Here is a 22,736-nt window from a genome sequence, read left to right as displayed (position 1 = left end):
ACAAACAAAACATGAAATACTACTTTACATGTACAATAATATGATTGTTCATGTTTTCAGTACTATCACAGTGTCGTGTATTACAAACGTGTTTCGCAAGCTCATCTCTTTCCGTAGTTAGCTTTGTGTGTTAGTAGGCTAGAAAAAGAGTTCCTCAGTGTTGACTCTTACAATAACAATGTTGCGACATGTTCATGTTCCAACTGGAGCTACGTCCACAGTCCTTTGTTTGCATGAATTCACAAGTCCCGCATTTTTTAAAAAACAAACATGCTTTCTAAGGTTCCTTGCTAGGTCTTCATGTTATTTTGTCTTTGGCTGCTCTCACCCAAGGTCAGCTGGGATAGGCTCAGGCGTACCTCCGTGACCCCCAAGGGGGACAAGCGCTGGAGAAAAGGGACGAATGAACGACATTCCGCTCCGACCATGTGGCGGACTCTTCTGAGTTGGAAAAACAGTCAAGTGCACATGCTAAAATGTCATGTGACCCCGCGGTCACCGTGACAACAGATAAAGTGAGCACACAGTCACTGTCATGGTGCCCTGTGGCGTGATCCCTCCAATACTTTGCACCATGTGACCTCTCCAATACTTGCAATTGGGAGAAACAAACTGTACATCTTGAAAGTCATTTCTGTTCAGAATACAAACGACAATCATACCCTGGATATGTTCAAGTGCACTTGCCGAGAATACAAACAAGAATCATGCACAGAATACAAACAATAATCATAGCCTGGACACGTTCAAGTGCACTTGCAGAAAATACAAACGACGATCATACTCGGGACACGTTCAAGTACACTTGCAGAGATTACAAACAACAATCATACCCTGGACACATTCAAGTGCACTTGCAGAGATTACAAACAACAATCATACCCTGGGCACATTCAAGTGCACTTGCAGAGATTACAAACAACAATCATACACTAAACACGTTCAAAGTGCACTTGCATAGATTACAAACAACAATCATTGCCTGGACACGTTCAAGTGTACTCGCAGAGAATACAAACAATAATCATAGCCTGGACACGTTCAAGTGCACTTGCAGAAAATACAAACGACGATCATACTCGGGACACGTTCAAGTACACTTGCAGAGATTACAAACAACAATCATACCCTGGACACATTCAAGTGCACTTGCAGAGATTACAAACAACAATCATACCCTGGGCACATTCAAGTGCACTTGCAGAGATTACAAACAACAATCATACACTAAACACGTTCAAAGTGCACTTGCATAGATTACAAACAACAATCATTGCCTGGACACGTTCAAGTGTACTCGCAGAGAATACAAACAACAATCATAGCCTGGACACATTCAAGTGCACTTGCAGAGATTACAAACAACAATCACACCCTGGACACGTTCAAGTGCACTTGCAGAGATTACAAACGACGATCATACCCGGGACACGTTCAAGTACACTTGCAGAGATTACAAACAACGATCATACACTAAACACGTTCAAAGTGCACTTGCAGAAAATACAAACAACAATCATAGCCTGGACATGTTCAAGTACACTTGCAGAGATTACAAACAACAATCATACCCTGGACACATTCAAGTACACTTGCAGAGATTACAAACAACAATCATACCCTGGACACGTTCAAGTGCACTTGCAGAGATTACAAACGACGATCATACCCGGGACACATTCAAGTACACTTGCAGAGATTACAAACAACGATCATACACTAAACACGTTCAAAGTGCACTTGCAGAGATTACAAACAACAATCATAGCCTGGACACGTTCAAGTGCACTTGCAGAAAATACAAACGACGATCATACCCGGGACATGTTCAAGTACACTTGCAGAGATTACAAACAACAATCATACCCTGGACACATTCAAGTACACTTGCAGAGATTACAAACAACAATCATACCCTGGACACATTCAAGTACACTTGCAGAGATTACAAACAACGATCATACACTAAACACGTTCAAAGTGCACTTGCAGAGATTACAAACAACAATCATACCCTGGACACATTCAAGTGCACTTGCAGAGATTACAAACAACGATCATACCCCGGACACGTTCAAGTGTACTCGCATAGATTACAAACAACAATCATAGCCTGGAAACGTTCAAGTACACTTGCAGAGAATACAAACGACGATCATACCCGGGACACGTTCAAGTACACTTGCAGAGATTACAAACAACAATAATACCCTGGACACATTCAAGTGCACTTGCAGAGATTACAAACAACGATCATACCCCGGACACGTTCAAGTGCACTTGTATAGAATACAAACAACGATCATACCCTGGGCATGTTCAAGTGCACTTGCAAAAAATACAAACGACGATCATACCCTGGACACGTTCAAGTACACTTGCAGAGATTAGAAACGACGATCATACCCGGGACACATTCAAGTGCACTTGCAGAGAATACAAACAACGATCATACCCCGGACACGTTCAAGTGCACTAGTAGCCAAAGATTGAAAGAGGGAGCCAACCTTGCGAGTGGAAGACACAAAAGTATGTGTCAAACTGTACATTTTTAATAAAGTATGCTAGCAAAGCATCACAGTGTGGACAATTTTAATAGACTGAGAAATAACATGTTTCAGTGGCAAATAACACATTTTATGTAACCAAAACTTTGTGCCTGCATGTCTGCAATGCAAGAGCAGTGCATTCATGACCATTGAATAATATCCATTATTAATGATCAGTGACTGAGCAGGAAGGGGCTTGACTTAAGTTCATATTGCTATTAATAATTAGGGCTGCAACCAGAATCAATTATTTTGATTAATTTCCCATTTAAAATCTGTTGCTCTGATTAATCGTTTAATATAACTAGTACAAATGTATAAAAATCCGTACAAAAGAAAGAAAAACAAGCTGAGTAGAAGGTAAAAGATTGTAAAATAAGGTAAAAGTTAAATAAAAAGTAAAGGAGGGGTGAAGAAAGACATATAGAAGGCAAAAGAAGGTTAAAAAAGGTAAAGAGAAGGTACAGGTAGTAAATAAAGGTACAATAAGGTAAATACAATGTAAAAGAAGGAGTACAGAAGGTAAAAGTAAATAAACTGTAAAATAATCTAAATAGAAGGTAAAAGTAGCAGATAAAAGGCAAAATGAGGACTTAAGATGTAAAATAAGTCAAATAGAAGATAAATAAAAAGTAAAATAATGTAAATAGAGGGTAAAAGTAGTAAATAAAAGGAAAAAAGAAAGATTTTAGAATGTAAAACAAGTCAAAAAGAAGGTAAATAAAAGGTAAAAGGTGAATAAAAGGTCAAATAAGTCAAATAAAAGTTAAATAAAAGGTAAATGTAAGGTAAAATAAATTAAATAGAAGGTAAAAGATTGTAAAATAAGGTAAAAGCTAAATAAAAAGTAAAGGAGGGGTGAAGAAAGAAATATAGAAGGTAAAAGAAGGTTAAAAAAGGTAAATGGAAGGTTAAAAAAGGTAAAGGTAGAAAATAAAGGTACAATAATCAAATACAATGTAAAAGAAGGAGTACAGAAGGTAAAAGTAAATAAACTGTAAAATAATCTAAATAGAAGGTAAAAGTAGCAAATAAAAGGCAAAATGAGGACTTAAGATGTAAAATAAGTCAAATAGAAGATAAACAAAAAGTAAGATAATGTAAATAGAGGGTAAAAGTAGTAAATAAAAGGAAAAAAGGATTTTAGAATGTAAAACAAGTCAAATAGAAGGTAAATAAAAGGTCAAAGGTGAATAAAAGGTCAAATAAGTCAAATAAAAGTTAAATAAAAGGTAAATGTAAGGTAAAATAAGCTAAATGGAAGGTAAAATTAGTTAAATAGGAGGTAAATGAAAGGTAAAATAAGCTAAAAGGAAGGTAAAAGATAGAAAAGGGGCAGTAGAGTGTTTATTTAAACTATTTTCCCTTAAAGACCTAATCAGGCTATTAAGTGTGTTTCCTCCACTTCTTTGATTAATTAAGCAAACTAACGGATATCTGCAGCCCTATGAATATTTTTGCTGTATAATTAGTGTGACAATTGACTATTTTTACTACTGCATATTTGTAGATAGTATTCTTTCTCTGTCTTGTCCCCACAATTCTTCTTTCCTCGCCCTCCTGATCCAAACACTAAATATAATGATGTATAATATATACATCACTATTTCATTCTGTGTGTACTGAGAGAGGCTGCAAAGACAAATATGAAAACAGCATTTTGACATCACTCCTGACTCCGATAAAGGCCATTCATCAAATCCAAAATGCAGTTTTGATGATTTAAATCATGCAGTTTTTAACTACAAATGCAATGTTGCAGGACTTCTGAGCCAAGGACAAATATTGACATTTGATGCTTGACTTTTGACTGGCTGGATTTGTCACCTTGTCAGCAGAAAAGTTGCCTTTAAAAGGCTGCTGGTGTCGAGAGGCAGGTACAACCCATCAGCCATGAGGGTGGTCGTGCTCGCCCTGACTCTGGCCCTCGCGGGTGAGTGGCCTTTTATTTAGGAACCTTTTCTTTGAATTCTACACTTCAGCTCTTTTGATTCTGCAACACTGCTAACATCAACCATTCCTTCTTTCTGCATTTCTCTTTCAGCTGCGCAACATAACTTTGGTAAGTTCAACTTTGACTTTTTGCACATGCTGTCCTAGACATCTGTCTCTAAATGGCAGATTGGATTCTTTTCCATCCCAAAAATGTGCTTTTCTGAAAAATACTTCATTTTTTGGACAGTGATGATAGAAATCATCCAAAAAAGGTCCACAAAACAGCTTTGTATTAATCATTGATTAATCAAACACATTTTTAAGTCAAGTTAAAAAAACAGGATGTTTATAGCTAGAATATAATATACACACCATTTAAATAAAAGTATAATTTTATTGCTCTGCTGGTAGATTATTTATCTTATTTTGACTAAGATATCTCCATACTTTAGTACAAATTACTTCAAAAAAAGCTCATTGGTCTAAAACAATGGTTCTTAAAGTTTTTTCACCAAGTACCACCGTCTAGTAGACCTAAGTATTCATTAAGTACCACCATAATGACAGTAATCTAGTAGACCTAAGTATTCATTAAGTACCACCATAATGACAGTAGTCTAGTAGACCTAAGTATTCATTAAGTACCACCATAATGACAGTAGTCTAGTAGACCTAAGTATTAATTAAGTAGTCTAGTAGACCTAAGTATTCATTAAGTACCACCATAATGACAGTAGTATTAAGTATTTATTAAGTACCAAAATAATGACAGTAGTCTAGTAGACCTAAGTATTCATTAAGTTCCACCATAATTGCAACATTAAAATACAGTAGTGTAGTAGACCTATGTATTCATTAAGTACCACCTTAATGACAGTAGTCTAGTAGACCTAAGTATTCATTAAGTACCACCATAATGACAGTTGTCTAGTAGACCTAAGTATTCATTGAGTACCACCATAATGAGAGTAGTGTAGAAGACCTAAGTATTCATTAAGTACCACCTTGATGACAGTAGTCTAGTAGACCTAAGTATTCATTAAGTACCACCATAATGACAGTAGTCTTAAGTATTTATTGAGTACCAAAATGATGACAGTAGTCTAGTAAACCTAAGTATTCATTGAGTACCACCATAATGACAGTAGTGTAGAAGATCTAAGTATTCATTAAGTACCACCTTGATGACAGTAGTCTAGTAGACCTAAGTATTCATTAAATACCACCATAACGACAGTAGTCTAGTAGACCTAAGTATTCATTAAGTTCCACCATAATTGCAACATTAAAATACAGTAGTGTAGTAGACCTATGTATTCATTAAGTACCACCTTAATGACAGTAGTCTAGTAGACCTAAGTATTCATTAAGTACCACCATAATGACAGTTGTCTAGTAGACCTAATTATTCATTGAGTACCACCATAATGAGAGTAGTGTAGAAGACCTAAGTATTCATTAAGTACCACCTTGATGACAATAGTCTAGTAGACCTAAGTATTCATTAAGTACCACCATAATGACAGTAGCCTAGTAGACCTAAGTATTCATTAAGTACCACCATAATGACAGTAGTCTAGTAGACCTAAGTATTCATTAAGTACCACCATGACAGTAGTCTAGTAGGCTTAAGTATTCATTAAGTACCACCATAATGACAGTAGTCTAGTAGACCTAAGTATTCATTAAGTACCACCTTGATGACAGTAGTGTAGTAGACCTAAGTATTCATTAAATACCACCATAATGACAGTAGTCTAGTAGATCTAAGTATTCATTAAGTGCCACCATAATTGCAACATTAAAATATAGTAGTGTAGTAGACCTATGTATTCATTAAGTACCACCATAATGACAGTAGTCTAGTAGACCTAAGTATTCATTAAGTACCACCATAATGACAGTAGTCTAGTAGACCTAAGTATTCATTAAGTACCACCATAATGACAGTAGTCTAGTAGACCAAAGTATTCATTAAGTACCACCATGACAGTAGTCTAGTAGGCCTAAGTATTCATTAAGTACCACCATAATGACAGTAGTGTAGTAGACCTAAGTATTCATTAAGTACCACCATAATAACAGTAGTGTAGAAGACCTAAGTATTCATTAAGTACCACCATAATGACAGTAGTGTAGTAGACCTAAGTATTCATTAAGTACCACCATAATGACAGTAGTCTAGTAGACCTAAGTATTCATTAAGTTCCACCATAATGACAACATTAAAATACAGTAGCGTAGTAGACCTAAGTATGCATTAAGTTCCACCATAATTACAACATTAAAATACAGTAGTGTAGTAGACCTAAGTATTCATTAAAACAAGGCAGATGTGTTATTGGACAAGTATATTCAACATATTTGTTCACTGTAACATTACACGCAGTTTGACTATATGAAAATAAAACATTGGACTTTAATGAAGTGATTCTTTGGCGTACCACAAGAGGGAGCCTGTGTACCACTCGTGTGTACCACCACAGTTTGAGAATCACTGGTCTGAAAGTAAGAAAAAAATCTATTGAGAGTGAAAAAATAAGTATTTTTCAGCTCAGATATTGAATTTTGATTGGATGGTAAGTTTTTTACTGACCACTGAATATTTTAGATCTGTTACTTTGTCCGATACAATATAAAATAAAAAGGCATAGTAAAACTTTGACTGTAAGTATAAGTGCTGGTATCTGTCAACGTGCCAATCAACACTTTGACTTTTCTAGCCCCTGATTTTGCTCTGGGTAAGACATATGTCTACAAATATGAGACACTGCTCCTGGGCGGTCTACCAGAGGAAGGACTGGCAAGAGCTGGACTGAAAGTCAAAAGCAAAGTTTTCATCAGCGCCATAGAACAGAACCTGTTGATGGTCAAGGTGAGCATCAGTGTGCTATTCAAACACTCAATGGAAAAAAAGGACTTGAATTCACGGTCCCATCTCAACCCTGCAGCTTGTGGATCCAGAGCTCTTCGAGTACAGCGGTGTTTGGCCAAAGGATGCTTTAATCCCGGCCCCTAAGGTGACAGCAGCCCTGGCCCCTCAGCTCGTGATCCCCATCAAGTTTGAATACACCAACGGCGTCGTCGGAAAAATGTTTGCGCCCGAGGGAGTCTCCGTGATGGTGTTGAACATCTACAGAGGCATCCTCAACGTTCTGCAGCTCAACATCAAGAAGACGCAGAATGTCTACGAGATGCAAGAGGTGAGTCAAAGTCCATCCTGTGTTGCCTAATCATAACAGATTCTTGAAGCGCTCATTTCTCACAAGGACGGAGCTCAGGGGGTGTGCAAGACTCTCTACGCCATCACCGAAGATGAGAAGGCTGAACGTATCCATCTGACCAAGACCAGAGATCTGACACACTGTCAGGAAAGGGTCTTGAAGGATATCGGGTTGGCGTACACTGAGACGTGTGCTAAGTGTCAGCGGGTAAATCAGTCTTTGCCACGACTATGTCAGTGTAAGTCAAAGCTGGTGTGGAGTGATAAACCTGTCTTGGGTGTTGGTCGTGTAAGGATTCCAAGAACCTGAAAGGAGCGACGGCATACAACTACATTCTGAAGTCGGTTTCCAGTGGTGTGATGATCTTGGAGGCATCTGTCAATGAAGTTATTCAGTTCTCACCTTTCCACGAGAAAAGTGGTGCTGCTCAGATGGAGACCCAGTAAGTGACATCTGCGATAAAGTTCTAAAGAACACAGAGGATTTATATTTTAATGTCATTTTTCCTAGGCAAAAATTGGTTTTCCTGGAGGTCCAGAAAGTTCCCATCGTACCAGTTAAAGCAGAGTACCTCCACCGTGGATCCCTCAAGTACCAGTTCTCCACCGAGCTGCTGCAAACACCCATCCAGCTTGTGAGGCTCACCAACGTCCAGGCCCAGGTACCCTCATTTCACAAAATCTAGATTGAGAGATACCCACATATGACACTTATCACCTTCTTTATGTCGGTGTAGATTGCGGAAATTCTAAACCACCTGGTCAGCCACAACAAGGAGAGAGCCCAAGAGGAAGCCCCACTCAAGTATTTGGAGCTCATTCAACTTCTTCGCTTGGCCAAATATGAAGACCTGCAAAGGCTTTGGAGCCAGCAGAAGACGAAAGAAACACACAGGTGACTTTTTTTTTCTAATTAGCATTCAGTCCGATAAATGGTCAGATCAAGAAAACATCCTTATTTCCCAGACAATGGATGTTGGATGCCATTCCTTCCATCGGAACTCATGTTGCTCTGAGATTCATAACGGAAAAGTTGGAGGCTAACGAGATGACGGTCGCCGAAGTCGCTCAGGCTTTGATTGCATCGGTTCACATGGTGACCGCAGACACCGAGGCCATTAAGTTGATCAACGTGAGTTCAAGTCTTTTAATGCTTCAGAAAATGTTCTTCTTTTTTAACTTACCAGGGAAGTATGAAACATTTCACCGTCTTGTCTTTTGCAGATCCTGTTTGAGAAGAGCAAAGTCCAGGAGAGCCCAATTCTGCGCGAGCTTGTCAGCCTCGCATACGGTACCATGGTTTACAAACATTGTCTTGACAAGCCGGTCTGTCCTGTCGAGCTGATCAAGGTGAAATGATCTTAGTCCTTTGTTTTCTTTTATAGCAAATTCTATTTTTGAATGAATAATAATTCTACGCTGTTCCTCTCGCCAACAGCCCGTCCACGAATATCTTCAAAAAGATTTGGTTAAGGCCAAACCACAAGAGATTATTTACACTTTGAAGGTGTTGGGTAATGCTGGCCATCCTATGAGCGTGAAACCGATCACTAAGATCCTGCCCATACATGGCACAGCAGCGACAAGCCTGCCCGTGAGTGTTCACGCCGAGGCGATCATGGCCTTGAGGAACATTGCCAAGAAGGAACCAAGAATGGTAAATTCAAGTGATTCTTGTTCAGAAGATACAACATATTGAATGTTTCACGAGATTTGTTGCAAATTAGCCACAAAAGGCCAAAGGATTGTTCAAGTCTTACACAACATTCTGTCTTCTTGTGGCAGTTTTAAGTCTGTGCAAATTTAGAGGTGTACCTGTACAACTTTTACGCGGGCCTCGCCCTAATACAAGTTCCCTCGTGCGACCGCCCTGCACACGAATTTCCTTGTGAGCCCGCCCCCGCGAGCTCACCTTCATACAACTTTGAGTCTGTGCGACCCCGAGTGACTTGCCCTGGCCACCTGGTTCCAGATAGAGCCAATGGAATTGGATACCTGGGTTCCACTTCAAGTATCCGCCCGTCGGTGGGCCCGCGCCCAAGCCGCCCAGACAGCACAAATACTTGGTTTTTCGTCAACATAGGACACACGTTAGACTATAGATGAACTCCTCTTCACGTTCCACCACACCACCGTCAGAACAAAATACGGCCTTACTACTTGGGCCTGACAGGCTATATTCATCCCTTACCCCCTGGCAATGTTTGTTTGACAATATTCCCGGCTCCACTCCTAGTGGGTCCTCAGCTCCAGCCTGCGACGGAGTTCGGTTAGCCACTTTGGACAGGGGGATTCAAGTCCATGCTTCAGAATTGGATACCTGGGTTCCACTTCAAGTATCCGCCCGTCGGTGGGCCCGCGCCCAAGCCGCCCAGGCAGCACAAATACTTGGTTTTTAGTCAACATAGGACACATGTTAGACCGTAGATTAACTCCTCTTCACGTTCCACCACACCACCGTGAGAACAAAATACGGCCTTACTACTTGGGCCTGACAGCCTATATTCATCCCTTACCCCCTGGCAAGTCCTCTTATTCCCCCCTGTAATGAACCGGGTCCAATGTTTATTTGACAATATTCCCGGCCCCACTCCTAGTGGGTCCTCAGCTCCAGCCTGCGACGGAGTTCGGTTAGCCACTTTGGACAGGGGGATTCAAGTCCATGCTTCAGACTTGGATACCTGGGTTCCAGTTCGGGTATCCGCCCGTCGGTACCCCCGCGCCCAAGCCGCCCAGACAGCACAAATACTTGGTTTTTCGTCAACATAGGACACACGTTAGACTGTAGATGAACTCCTCTTCACGTTCCACCACACCACCGTGAGAACAAAATACGGCCTTACTACTTGGGCCTGACAGCCTATATTCATCCCTTACCCCCTGGCAAGTCCTCTTATTCCCCTCTGTAATGAACCGGGTCCAATGTTTGTTTGACAATATTCCCGGCCCCACTCCTAGTGGGTCCTCAGCTCCAGCCTGCGACGGAGTTCGGTTAGCCACTTTGGACAGGGGGATTCAAGTCCATGCTTCAGAATTGGATACCTGGGTTCCAGTTCGGGTATCCGCCCGTCGGTACGCCCGCGCCCAAGCCGCCCAGACAGCACAAATACTTGGTTTTTCGTCAACATAGGACACACGTTAGACTGTAGATGAACTCTTCACGTTCCACCACACCACCGTCAGAACAAAATACGGCCTTACTACTTGGGCCTGACAGCCTATATTCATCCCTTACCCCCTGGCAAGTCCTCTTACTCCCCCCTGTAATGAACCGGGTCCAATGTTTGTTTGACAATATTCCCGGCCCCACTCCAAGAGGGTCCTCAGCTCCAGCCTGCGACGGAGTTCGGTTAGCCACTTTGGACAGGGGGATTCAAGTCCATGCTTCAGAATTGGATACCTGGGTTCCAGTTCGGGTATCCGCCCGTCAGTACGCCCGCGCCCAAGCCGCCCAGACAGCATAAATACTTGGTTTTTCGTCAACATAGGACACACGTTAGACTGTAGATGAACTCCTCTTCACGTTCCACCACACCACCGTCAGAACAAAATACGGCCTTACTACTTGGGCCTGACAGCCTATATTCATCCCTTACCCCCTGGCAAGTCCTCTTACTCCCCCCTGTAATGAACCGGGTCCAATGTTTGTTTGACAATATTCCCGGCTCCACTCCTAGTGGGTCCTCAGCTCCAGCCTGCGACGGAGTTCGGTTAGTCACTTTGGACAGGGGGATTCAAGTCCATGCTTCAGAATTGGATACCTGGGTTCCAGTTCGGGTATCCGCCCGTCGGTACGCCCGCGCCCAAGCCGCCCAGACAGCACAAATACTTGGTTTTTCGTCAACATAGGACACACGTTAGACTGTAGATGAACTCCTCTTCACGTTCCACCACACCACAAAATACGGCCTTACTACTTGGGCCTGACAGCCTATATTCATCCCTTACCCCCTGGCAAGTCCTCTTACTCCCCCCTGTAATGAACCGGGTCCAATGTTTGTTTGACAATATTCCCGGCCCCACTCCAAGAGGGTCCTCAGCTCCAGCCTGTGACGGAGTTCGGTTAGCCACTTTGGACAGGGGGATTCAAGTCCATGCTTCAGGTTCAGCAGACGAACACAGGTTCAACCTTGGAGAATTGCATAATGATCCTTTATGGCCCGGCTCCCGGGAATGAGCTGGCTAAGTATTGTTCTCAAATGTAAAAACTACACACTGTGCTTGTTGTCTCACCCCCGTTAGGTCCAAGACCTGGTTCTTCAGCTGTATATGGACAAGGCTCTTCACCCTGAGCTCCGTATGCTGGCCTGCATTGTGCTCTTCGAGACACAGCCGCCGGTTGGTCTGGTGACAAACCTTGCCAACATTTTGAGGACGGAGGAGGACATGCAGGTGGCTAGCTTCACCTACTCTCACATGAAGTCCCTGACGAGAAGCACTTCCCCAAACCATGCTTCCATGTAAGAGCACTCCCACACGCATCCAAAAAGGAGTTGTTTTTTTTTGGGACAAACACAAGTCAGCATGACTGTCATTACAGTGCCGCCGCTTGCAACGTCGCAGTCAAACTCTTGAGCAGGAAGCTGGAAAGACTGAGCCTCCGTTTCAGCAGAGCCATTCAGATGGACGTCTATAGCAGTAAGCGATATTTTATACACACCCTGTACATTTTTTTTGTAGCCTTAACTACAACAACTGCATTTTCCCAGATCCCCTGATGCTTGGGGCTGCTGCCACTACTTTCTACATCAACGATGCTGCCTCCATTTTGCCTAGAAGCATCATGGCTAAGACCAGTGCCTACATTGCTGGGGCTGCCGCTGACGTCCTAGAGGTGCCAGGAACATTCAAAAACCTCCCTCGCTCTGAATTCCTATAGTATCAGTTTTGACATGAATGATCATTTTTCTAGGTCGGAGTGAGAACTGAGGGACTCCAAGAGACTCTGCTGAAAAGTCACGCATTAACTGATGACGTGGACAGGCTCACGAAGATGAAGCGCGTCATTAAGGCTGTAAAAAAACTATAAATTCCAGTAAAAATTAGATAAGGCTGTTGGAATTTAATCGGTATTTTGATTATTTTCACAGTTGTCAGAGTGGAGGTCCATGCCCAACACCAAGCCTCTGGCCTCCATTTACGTCAGGCTCTTCGGGCAAGAAATTGCTTTCGTTGACTTTGACCAGACTTTGATGAAGGAGGTCATTAAAACTATCAATTGTCTGCGAAATTAATTTCCAAGTATATTTAAGATTTGGTTTGCACCCACACAGTTGGAAAAAAGGATCTCTGTTGAGGAGCTTAGTAGGAGTGCCCTCAAGTCTCTGCTGTCTGGAGCTTCCTTCCATGTTGCCAAACCAGTGTTGGTAGCTGAAGTGCGGCGCATCATGCCAACAGCTGCCGGATTCCCCATGGAGCTTGGTTTCTACACTTCTGCTGTGGTCGCTGCAAATGTTAATTGTGAGTATTGCCTCTGAAACATGCTCAACATGTCATTTTTCTGGGTACGTGTCCAGCAGTGACATATCCTAAAAAGTCAATACTTCTTCTTAGTGACGGCCACCGCAACACCACCTCTGCCAGAACCCATTCAGTTCAGACAACTTCTGAAAAGCAACGTGGTGCTCAACACTGAGATCAGACCCAGGTGTGTACAAGTCTGACACGGATACCAATCATAATCCTTAGAATCGGAAAACTTTAACCGCACATTCTTCCTCTAGCATCGCTTTGAGTACCTTTGCCGTGATTGGAGTGAACACTCCCATCCTCCAGGCTTCCCTTGTCTCAAGAGTCAAGCTCAACTCTATTGTACCAGCTAAGATTTCCGCAAAGCTCGACATTGCAGAGGGACACTTTAAGATTGCGGCTCTACCCGTTTCTGTACCTGAAGAGGTTGCTGCTGTTGAGTAAGTCTTCACTCTTCACAGTATTTTGCACCAATCCTTTTGAAAAAGAGCCAACATAACAAAGACCCACTTTTAGCATTCAGTATTATGCTGTGGTGAGAAACATTGAGGAACTTGCAGCTGAAAAGATCACTCCCCTCATACCTGCCAACACCTATAAGCCCAATTCAAAGGAGATCCTCACCTCGCGGGTCATTTCCTCTGAGTCTGTTAGTTCGGTGAGTTTTGATGTGCATGCAGCAAAATGTCAATGAAACAGATAAAATGTCACGCATGTGTTTTTTTTTAAATAGTCCCAATCTTCAGAACTCCTTCAGCGTGATACAGAGAAAGATACCAAGCCAATCCAGCGCAAGGCACTTGACAAGAAGTACTGTGTCAAAGCTCCTGGCGTTGGACTGAGAGGATGTTTCAAGGTCTTCTCTGAAAATGCTGCGTACATCACAGACAACTTGCTGTACAGACTGGCAGGAAGGCAATTAGTCTCTTTATCTGTGAAAAGGAGTAAGTGTTAGCGTGGATCCACGTTTCAGGCACACGGCATAAATCGATCAATAACTTAATGTTCCTTTCAGTTGAGGGAGAAGCCGTGGAAAGACTGGAGATGATGGTTCAGTTTGGACCTAAGGCTGCAGAGAAGCTTATCAAGCGTATCAATCTGAGTGAAGACGAAATCGAAGGAAGGCCAGTCCTGATGAAGCTCAAGAGACTTCTCAACAGCACCTCCTCTAGCTCCTCCTCATCATCTTCTTCCTCCTCCTCATCCTCTTCTTCAAGTTCCAGCTCAAAAGTTCAGTCATCATCTTCGGTCAGCAGCAGCAGGAAGAGCAGCAAACGCAGTTCTTCGAGATCTGTCAGGCTTTCCAGAAGCAGCTCTGGATCTAGTTTGTCCTCCCTCTTCAGTGCCAGCTCTAGGTCTTCCAGCTCCAGTCGAAAAGTATCAAAGGTAAGCATCCCAAATCAGACATTTTCAAACAGTTGGGTATCGGACTCTCACAAAAATGACATTTATCAACTTGACAGCGAGTGATTTACAGCCGCACCTTCCAGAGGAACCACAAGAAGGTATATGAAGATGGAGCTTGGTTCAATGACAAAGTTTTGACATTTTTGGGGTGTCTAATTTCGTTTAATCAAACTTCCATGTTACATTGTTGCAGTCTCTTGCTACCTCAAAATCAAAATCTAGAAGCAGAAGCAGCGCCTCAAGCTATGAAGCCATTTACAAGCAGGTAAAATGTCCAGTCTTTTAGAAAAATAGCAATCAACCCACTAATTTGTTTTTAAAATAGCCCACTAACCATTTTTACTCCGGTAGACTAAATTCCTGGGCAAAGAAATTGCTCCCATCTTTGCCGTCATCTTCCAAGCTGTGAGAGCCGACGGCAAGCTCCAGGGATACCAAATCGCCGGCTACGCAGACTTGCCTACTGCCAGACTTCAGGTCATCCTGGCCAACCTGGCTGCTGATAACAACTGGATTCTCAGTATGGATGGCGTCTTGCTAAGCAGGCACAAAGCCACAGTAAGAGAACTTGTTGTGCGGCATCTACACCTTTGATTTAGTGCCGGTATCGATTGCTACATGTCATCTTGTGTCTTCCAAGGCTAAAGTAGCTTGGGGAGAAAAGGGCAGGCAGTATGAGATGATGTTCACCGCTGAGACTGGTCTTCTTGGCCAGAGCCCGGCCGGTCGTCTAAGAATGGCTTGGAAAGAACTGCCATCTTACTTCAGGCGCTATTCAAAGATGTATGTGATCTCTTGCACCGCCAACACACAAAGAGTATTGATATTTTAGCAGAATCTTCTCTCACAGGGCTTATCGGTACATTCCCGATTACGTGCTGGACCGCTTCATTCAAGGGAAGGACAACAACAGCCTCAATCAGCTGTCAGTCACAGTGGCTGTAACATCTGAAAGGACCTTGGATTTGATTTTGAAGACACCCACAGTACGAAACAACCCCAAAATCGTTTTTTTCTAAGACACGGTTCCTAATCCTTTCACTCTTCTCTTTACAGCGCAGCATCTATAAGCTGGCTTTGCGTCTCCCTATTGCTCTGCCACTGGATGAGTTCACAGGTCTGACACCCTTTGACGACCTGGCCGATAAAGTCCATTACTTGATCTCAAAGGCCGGCGCAGGTAGCGTGCAGCTCGTCGGAAAAGCACCAGTGGCATACAATACTTTCTTCATGTTCCGAGACGTTCCTTTCTTGTCCTTTTCAGCCGAATGTAGCTACAGCAGAAACATCCTGACCACCTTCAACAACAGGAAATACACCAACGAGATGCCGCTGTCTTGCTACCAGGTTATGGCTCAGGACTGCACACACGAGAGGAAGTTCATGGTGTTGCTGAAGAAGGACAGCTCCGACCACCATCACATCAACGTTAAAATTGCTGACCTGTAAGTTGAAAGCCTGACACTACGGATTTAGCCAAATGCTAATCCACTGATCCTATATCAAAATATATTATTTAAATTATTTTGCCTAAAATACACAGGTGTGGTTTGTCCGATTAATCAAACAAACTAGAGTGATCGATAAATACATTTTTAATTTACACCCCTAGCGATATCGACCTGTTCCTGAGGAGGGATACTATTATCCTGGAGGTAAATGGAAAGGATTTGCCCATCTCCAGCCTGCCGTACCAACACCCAACAGGTGAGGCAGCATTGTCACTTTTAAAATCTGCACTTGCAATTCATTCGCTAATGACCTGCATTTTTTTCTAGCTAAAATCCAGATCAGACAAACCGGAGAAGGCATTTCTGTCTTTGCTCCAAGTCTGGGACTTCATGAAGTCTACTTTGACAGCAAAATCTGTAAAGTAAGTAGAACTTACCCGCCGACTTTCAGCAATGGAACATGCGGCTGATTGTTTGAATCCATTTTGCACGCAGGTTAAAGTTGTGGACTGGATGAGGGGACAGATGTGTGGACTCTGTGGAATGTCTGACGGGGAGACCAGGAAGGAATTCAGGACATCTACCGGACGGGTGACCAAGAACGCGGTCAGCTATGCTCATTCCTGGGTTCTTCCCGCCGAGAGCTGCCGAGACAACACAGGTTAGACATGACGAATAACATTTTCAAACAGGAAATGACAGCTGCGTGTTTCTTCCCGGTTTAGAATGTCGCATGAGGCTGGAATCCGTGCAGCTGGAGAAGCAGATGAACGTACACGGCCGGGAGTCCAAATGTTTCTCCGTTGAGCCCGTTCTGCGCTGCGTGCCCGGCTGCTTCCCCGTCAAGACCACCGCCCTCACTGTCGGCTTCCACTGCGTTCCCGCCGGTGAGTGCACAACAACGGCGGCAGCCGTCGAGAAAGATAAGCGGTCCTCATCATCGCTCTGCTCTTTTCAGACGATGCAACGACTCGCCAAGATTTCTACAACTACAGCGCCGACATCAGGGAATCGACGCAGGCCCACCTCGCTTGCACCTGCGCTGCTCAGTGTGCATAAGAAAATGTACTTCTGTCAATTTGTCTCTAGCTTTGGAATGCCAATTTAAATAAAGCTCATCTCATCAAAACATGCTTTGTTGCTGCTGTGGATTCTTTAAGCAAAATTAAGGGGAAAAACTAAGCACCTCCAACATAAAGCCATTACACACTACCACCAGAATTATACTTTAGCATTATCAGAGGTGGGTAGAGTAGCCAGAAATTGTACTCAAGTAAGAGTACTGTTACTTTAGAGATGTATTACTCAAGTAAAAGTAAGGAGTAGTCACCCAAATATTTACTTGAGTAAAAGTAAAAAGTATGTTGTGAAAAAACTACTCAAGTACTGAGTAACTGATGAGTAACCTGATTACGGCAAAAAATAATGCACAAATGAACAAATTCAGAGCCAGGAATATCTCTTAAGCAACAAAAACAATATTATATATTAAATAATAGTACATTAAAATAAAATGAAAAAAATGGCACATTGAGCCACAATAACTTAACAGCACCATAGGCTCAGTAGGCATTGATTGGTTGATTGATTAAAACTTGTATTAGTAGATTGCACAGTACAGTACATATTCCCTACAATTGACCACTAAATGGTAACACCCCAATAAGTTTTTCAACGTTAATCAATTACTTAATAAATGACCAAGTCGAGGTGATCTACCTCATATATACATACACACACATATCATACATACACACACATATCACATATATATATATATATACATTTATATATACAGTATATAATTTATATTTATTTATTTTGCCGTTTTTGTTGACATGTTAAAGGTGTTTTGATGAATATACATGCATGTTTAACATATAAATTCCTATCTTTCATGAAGACAAGAATATAAGTTGGTGTATTACCTGATTCTGATGACTTGCATTGATTGGAATCAGACAGTATAGTGCTGATAATGTCCACGTTTTCAAATGGAGGAGAAAAAAAGTTCCTCTTTTCTGTCTAATACCACATGAAAGTCGTTGGTTTTTGGCATCTTATTTGTCCAGCTTCCATATTGGTTTTTATACACTTTACAAGAAATACATTGGCGGCAAACTCCGTAGCTTGCTAGCTTGTTTGCGCTGGCTTTCGGAGACTCTTATTTTGTTAGCGCAGGCGCGATGGAGCGGCGCTTTTATTGTGAAGACAGGAACTGTGCGATCAGTGTTTAGGCTTTTGACGGGAAGTACGGCTGAAATAAAAAGTGTCTTTTTTCCTTTACACTTTTGATTGATTGATTGAAACTTTTATTAGTAGATTGCACAGTACAGTACATATTCTGCACGATTGACCACTAAATGGTAACACCCCAATAAGTTTTTTAACTTGTTTGAGTCGGGTCATGTGACCGCCTGGCCCTGTTTGATTGGTCCAACGTCACCAGTGACTGCATGTGATTGGTGAAACGCAGGCATGCGTAGTTCCTACTTTGAAGCTCTTTCATTAACCAAAACAAACATTAATAGATCGATTAAAAAAAAGTAGCGAGTAACGAGCTGAATGTAGGTAAATGGAGCGGAGTAAAAGTAGCGTTTCTTCTCTATAAATATACTCAAGTAAAAGTATGTTGCATAAAAACTACTCGTAGAAGTACAATTTATCCCAAAAGTTACTCAAGTAAATGTAACGGAGTAAATGTAGCGCGTTACTACCCACCTCTGAGCATTATCCATATTCGTTGTCATTTATGAAATAAACTAACTGGGTGAAATTTGACATAAAACATGTTCATAAACACCCAAATGGTTACTTCCTCTAAAGCAGGGGTGTCAAACTCAAATACAGAGTGGGCCAACATTTTAAACTGAACAAAGCCGTGGGCCAAGGTTGAACAAATTAACCTTTTAATAGGGACCCAAACAAGTTTTGCATTGAATATTGAACAAGCAAGGCTTAAATAACTTTATAGTGACATGCAAAATAGAGTTTCAGATAAACATTAAAGCTGCAAGCAGCGTTGGTCGGGTCCGCCTTTGGCTGCTGCCCCCGAGACCCAAGCGTTAGAAGACGCCTTGGAGCCACTATTTTGAGAATCTAATGCATTGTGAAAGTAATGCAGTTGTTGTATTGAAGTGAAAATATCAAACTTCCTGTTGATTTTTGCTAAAGTATGTTAATTATTAAAATGTCGGTCTAAGTGAGACCTACATAGTGTTTTTTGTTTCATGTCTCTCTGACATTCCTACCGGAAGTTACAAGCAGTTTTGTCTGTTTTCTTCCTAGGAGCATTTTGTCCGTGTTGTATTCCTAGGGGGGCGGTAGAGCGCAATTTTGAGTTTTGAGGTTAGGTTTTTTCATCAGATCGCAATTTTTGCCAGACCTGATGTGTGTGTCAAGTTTGGTGAGTTTAGAAGCATTTTAAGGGGGTCAAATAACAGCTCAAAGAGGCAAAAATGACATTTTTTAGGAGACTTTGCACAGGGGTTCTTTGAAGGCGCGTAAAATCAAAACCTGAGAACTTATCAAAACTCTGTTCTATACTTTTAATCACAAGGGTTCAATCTCTCTCCTGTGCGAGTTTGAAGCCAAAACAACAAACGCACTCAGAGGAGATAATGTTTGAAGAAAGGTGACCGGTTTTTACAACACTTTTGTTTTGAAGGGGGGATTGCAAACTTCCTGTTGATTTTTGTTGGGGGTTGTCAATCTATGAAATGTAGGTCTAAGCGAGACCTACATAGAGGTTTTTGTTTCATGTCTCTCCGACATTCTTACTGGAAGTTATAAGCAGTTTTGTCTGTGTTTTCTTCCTAGGAGCATTTTTTTCAGTGTTTTATTCAAAAATAGCGCTAGAGCGCAATTTTGAGTTTTGGGGTTTGGGTTTTTCATTAGATCGCAATATTCGCCAGTCCTTATGTGTGCACCAAGTTTCGTGACTTTTGAAGCATTTTAAAGGGGTCAAATTACAGCGCAAAGAGGCCAAAATGGCATTTTTTGCGAAAATTTTATTTTGAAGGGGTTTTTGCCAACTTCCTGTAGATTTTTGCTGAAAGAAGTGAGTGTATGAAAATTGGGTCTAAGTCAGACCTACATGGGAGTTTTTGTTTCATGTCGCTATGACATTCCTAACAGAAGTTACATGCAGTTTTGTCTGTAATTTTTTCCTAGGGGGCGCTAGAGCGCAATTTTCATTTTGGGGGATTGGTTGCTTAATATGTTGGGAAGGTTTGCTATACCGACGTGTGTGTCAAATTTGGTGAGTTTTGAAGCATGTTAAGGGGGTCAAATTACAGCGCGTAGGTGCGGAATAATAATAAAACAGCAGTTTCAATAGGGTCCTTGGCCCATGGCAAAGGACTCCTGTGGAGTCCTTTGCCATGGGCCAAGGACCCTAATAATAATAATTAAAAAATATCAATGGCATATCAAATGATATATTGTAGCGTCCCAGAAGTGAGTATGTGTTCATGTCATGTTACGGTGCGGATGTTCTCCCGAAATGTGTTTGTCATTCTTGTTTGGTGTGGCTTCACAGTGTGGCGCATATTTGTAACAGCGTTAAAATTGTTTATTCAGCCACCCTGAATGTGACCTGATCAAGCATGCCTTGCATTAATTTATGTGTGTGCAAAATCCGCTTACATTGTGTTACTAACATTGTTATTCTGAAGCTAACCAATAATAAATAACATGTCATGTCTGTTGATCATGTTTTTGTTTGGCCATGTGTTGTTTGTCTTTTGGACTCTTTAGTTCATGTTTTTTTTCCACTCCCATGTCTGGTTTCCTTGGTTACTCATTTTGTCCACCTGTCTCTGGTGGACAAAACGCCCGCTCACCTGCATCCCGAGCACTAATCAGAGGCAGTATTTAAGCTCGTCTTTGCCAGTCAGTCGCCCTTGCGTCAATGTGATCTTTTCTTGCACCGTGCTGACTTGTTTCATGCCTTGCCATAGTTTCGTGCTTCATGCCATGCCAAGTAAGTTTTGTTTGATTTATGTTCATAGTCTGTTTATGCGTTAGCTTTCTTCTTAGCCCAAGTTGTGCCTCCGCTGTGAGCGATTTTTGTTTGTATCTTTTTTTAGTTTAAATTAAGTCATGTTTTTACCTAAATGCCATGTCCCGAGTAGTCCGTCTGCCTTCCTGGCAGGACGACCCTGCAGCAAGCTGCGACCCCCCCCATCGTGACATAAAATACTTCTTACCATTAATGAGACTTCTTGAACAGGTGCGGTAGGAAATGGATGGATTTAAATGCGTGAGAATGTTTTGTATTTTGAACTTTATTTTTAGCACTGTGAATTCCAGCGAAATTATTCATAATTATGGTGTTAAGCAACATCAGCCAGGATTTATCCGAGAGCCAGATGCAGTCATCAAAAGAGCCACATCTGGCTCTAGAGCCATAGGTTCCCTACCCCTACTCTAAAGCTTAGATATTTCACAAATGTTCATGCCCTGATAAGCCAACACGGATTTAAAAACAAAAGCTGGCCGTGGATTTGTTTGATCACGTCTGAATTGTTGCGATTGTGACCAAATGTCATGTCGTCCATGTCACAGGTGGTCATATCAGTGGTTACTGCAACCAAGCCCAATCGATGATTCTCTTGTGCAAACTTTCAGTATCAGCCCTTCAAACAAGATGTGCACAAACAGTTTACACTGAGGGCCAAAGGGAAAATGTACCAACGGGACTAGAGACGGAATTTATGGCTCTTTGAAGCACCTGCTCCTTTAAAGTTGTTCAAGTGTTCTCTAACTTGGTTTTCATTGTAAACATTCCACAATATGTGGCCATTTCCCTACTCTTTGACTTTGACGTCACTATGTCCGCTTCATGCATGTCAGCAACCCCGGGGATAGCAAAGAAGTGCATCCAAATGCTACGTTTCCTTTGACTCTTGTTAGGGCCCGCATGGCCCATTGCCAAAGGACATATTGAATTTCGTGCGTTTTATTATATTATTCTTTTTAGGGTCCTTGGCCCATGGTTGAAATGGTTAAGGTCATATCGGACAAACAAAACCTTTAAGATCCAAATGAATGATTCTGTGCTCCCTTATCCTGTGGTGTACCTCAGGGCTCAATCCTAGGACCAATCATGTTTATAGTGTACATCCTGCCCATGAAACACATACATACATATACATATATATATATATATTTAGCCCTGCGATGAGGTGGTGACTTGTCCAGGGTGTACGCCGCCTTCTGCCCGATTGTAGCTGAGATAGGCACCAGCGCCCCCAAAGGGAATAAGCGGTAGAAAAAAAAAAAATATATATATATATATATATATATATATATATATTATATATATGTATATATATATATATATATATCTCGGTTGGTATATATATATATATATATATATATATATATCTCGGTTGGTGGAGTGGCCGTGCCAGCAACTTGAGGGTTGCAGGTTCGATTCCAGCTTCCGCCATCCTAGTCACTGCTGTTGTGTCCTTGGGCAAGACACTTTACCCACCTGCTCCCAGTGCCACCCACACTGCTTTAAAAAAATATAACTTAGATATTGGGTTTCACTATGTAAAGCGCTTTGAGTCACTCGAGAAAAGCGCTATATAAATATAATTCACTTCACTATATATATATTATCGCATCATCTTTATGCCGATGATACGCATGTGTCCCTCTAAAAAAGAAGTGACACAAGTTTTTTTTCAATTA

At 41.8% G+C, this 22,736-nt stretch overlaps 1 protein-coding gene across 1 annotated transcript; it reads left to right on the top strand.

Moving 5' to 3' along the window:
- The first annotated feature begins 4,442 nt into the window (after nucleotides 1–4,442).
- Nucleotides 4,443–17,153, top strand: LOC133540425 (vitellogenin-1-like). The gene is given in 33 exon segments (XM_061883017.1): nucleotides 4,443–4,482; nucleotides 4,594–4,611; nucleotides 7,208–7,359; nucleotides 7,436–7,687; nucleotides 7,754–7,915; nucleotides 8,002–8,150; nucleotides 8,219–8,369; nucleotides 8,445–8,602; nucleotides 8,674–8,871; nucleotides 8,964–9,057; nucleotides 9,146–9,364; nucleotides 11,950–12,167; nucleotides 12,248–12,345; nucleotides 12,417–12,541; nucleotides 12,620–12,721; nucleotides 12,798–13,167; nucleotides 13,261–13,354; nucleotides 13,431–13,616; nucleotides 13,693–13,834; nucleotides 13,910–14,120; nucleotides 14,192–14,562; nucleotides 14,640–14,681; nucleotides 14,777–14,848; nucleotides 14,935–15,141; nucleotides 15,224–15,366; nucleotides 15,434–15,569; nucleotides 15,640–15,763; nucleotides 15,848–16,028; nucleotides 16,196–16,290; nucleotides 16,362–16,456; nucleotides 16,530–16,695; nucleotides 16,760–16,921; nucleotides 16,993–17,153. Coding segments are annotated over 33 exon segments (5,034 nt in total). The 3' UTR covers nucleotides 17,094–17,153.
- The last annotated feature ends 5,583 nt before the right edge of the window (nucleotides 17,154–22,736 follow it).

The sequence above is a fragment of the Nerophis ophidion genome, linkage group LG22 (genome assembly GCF_033978795.1).
Source record: "Nerophis ophidion isolate RoL-2023_Sa linkage group LG22, RoL_Noph_v1.0, whole genome shotgun sequence".
In the NCBI taxonomy this organism is placed as follows: Eukaryota; Metazoa; Chordata; class Actinopteri; order Syngnathiformes; family Syngnathidae; genus Nerophis; species Nerophis ophidion.
This window is presented reverse-complemented; position numbering and strand designations above follow the sequence as displayed.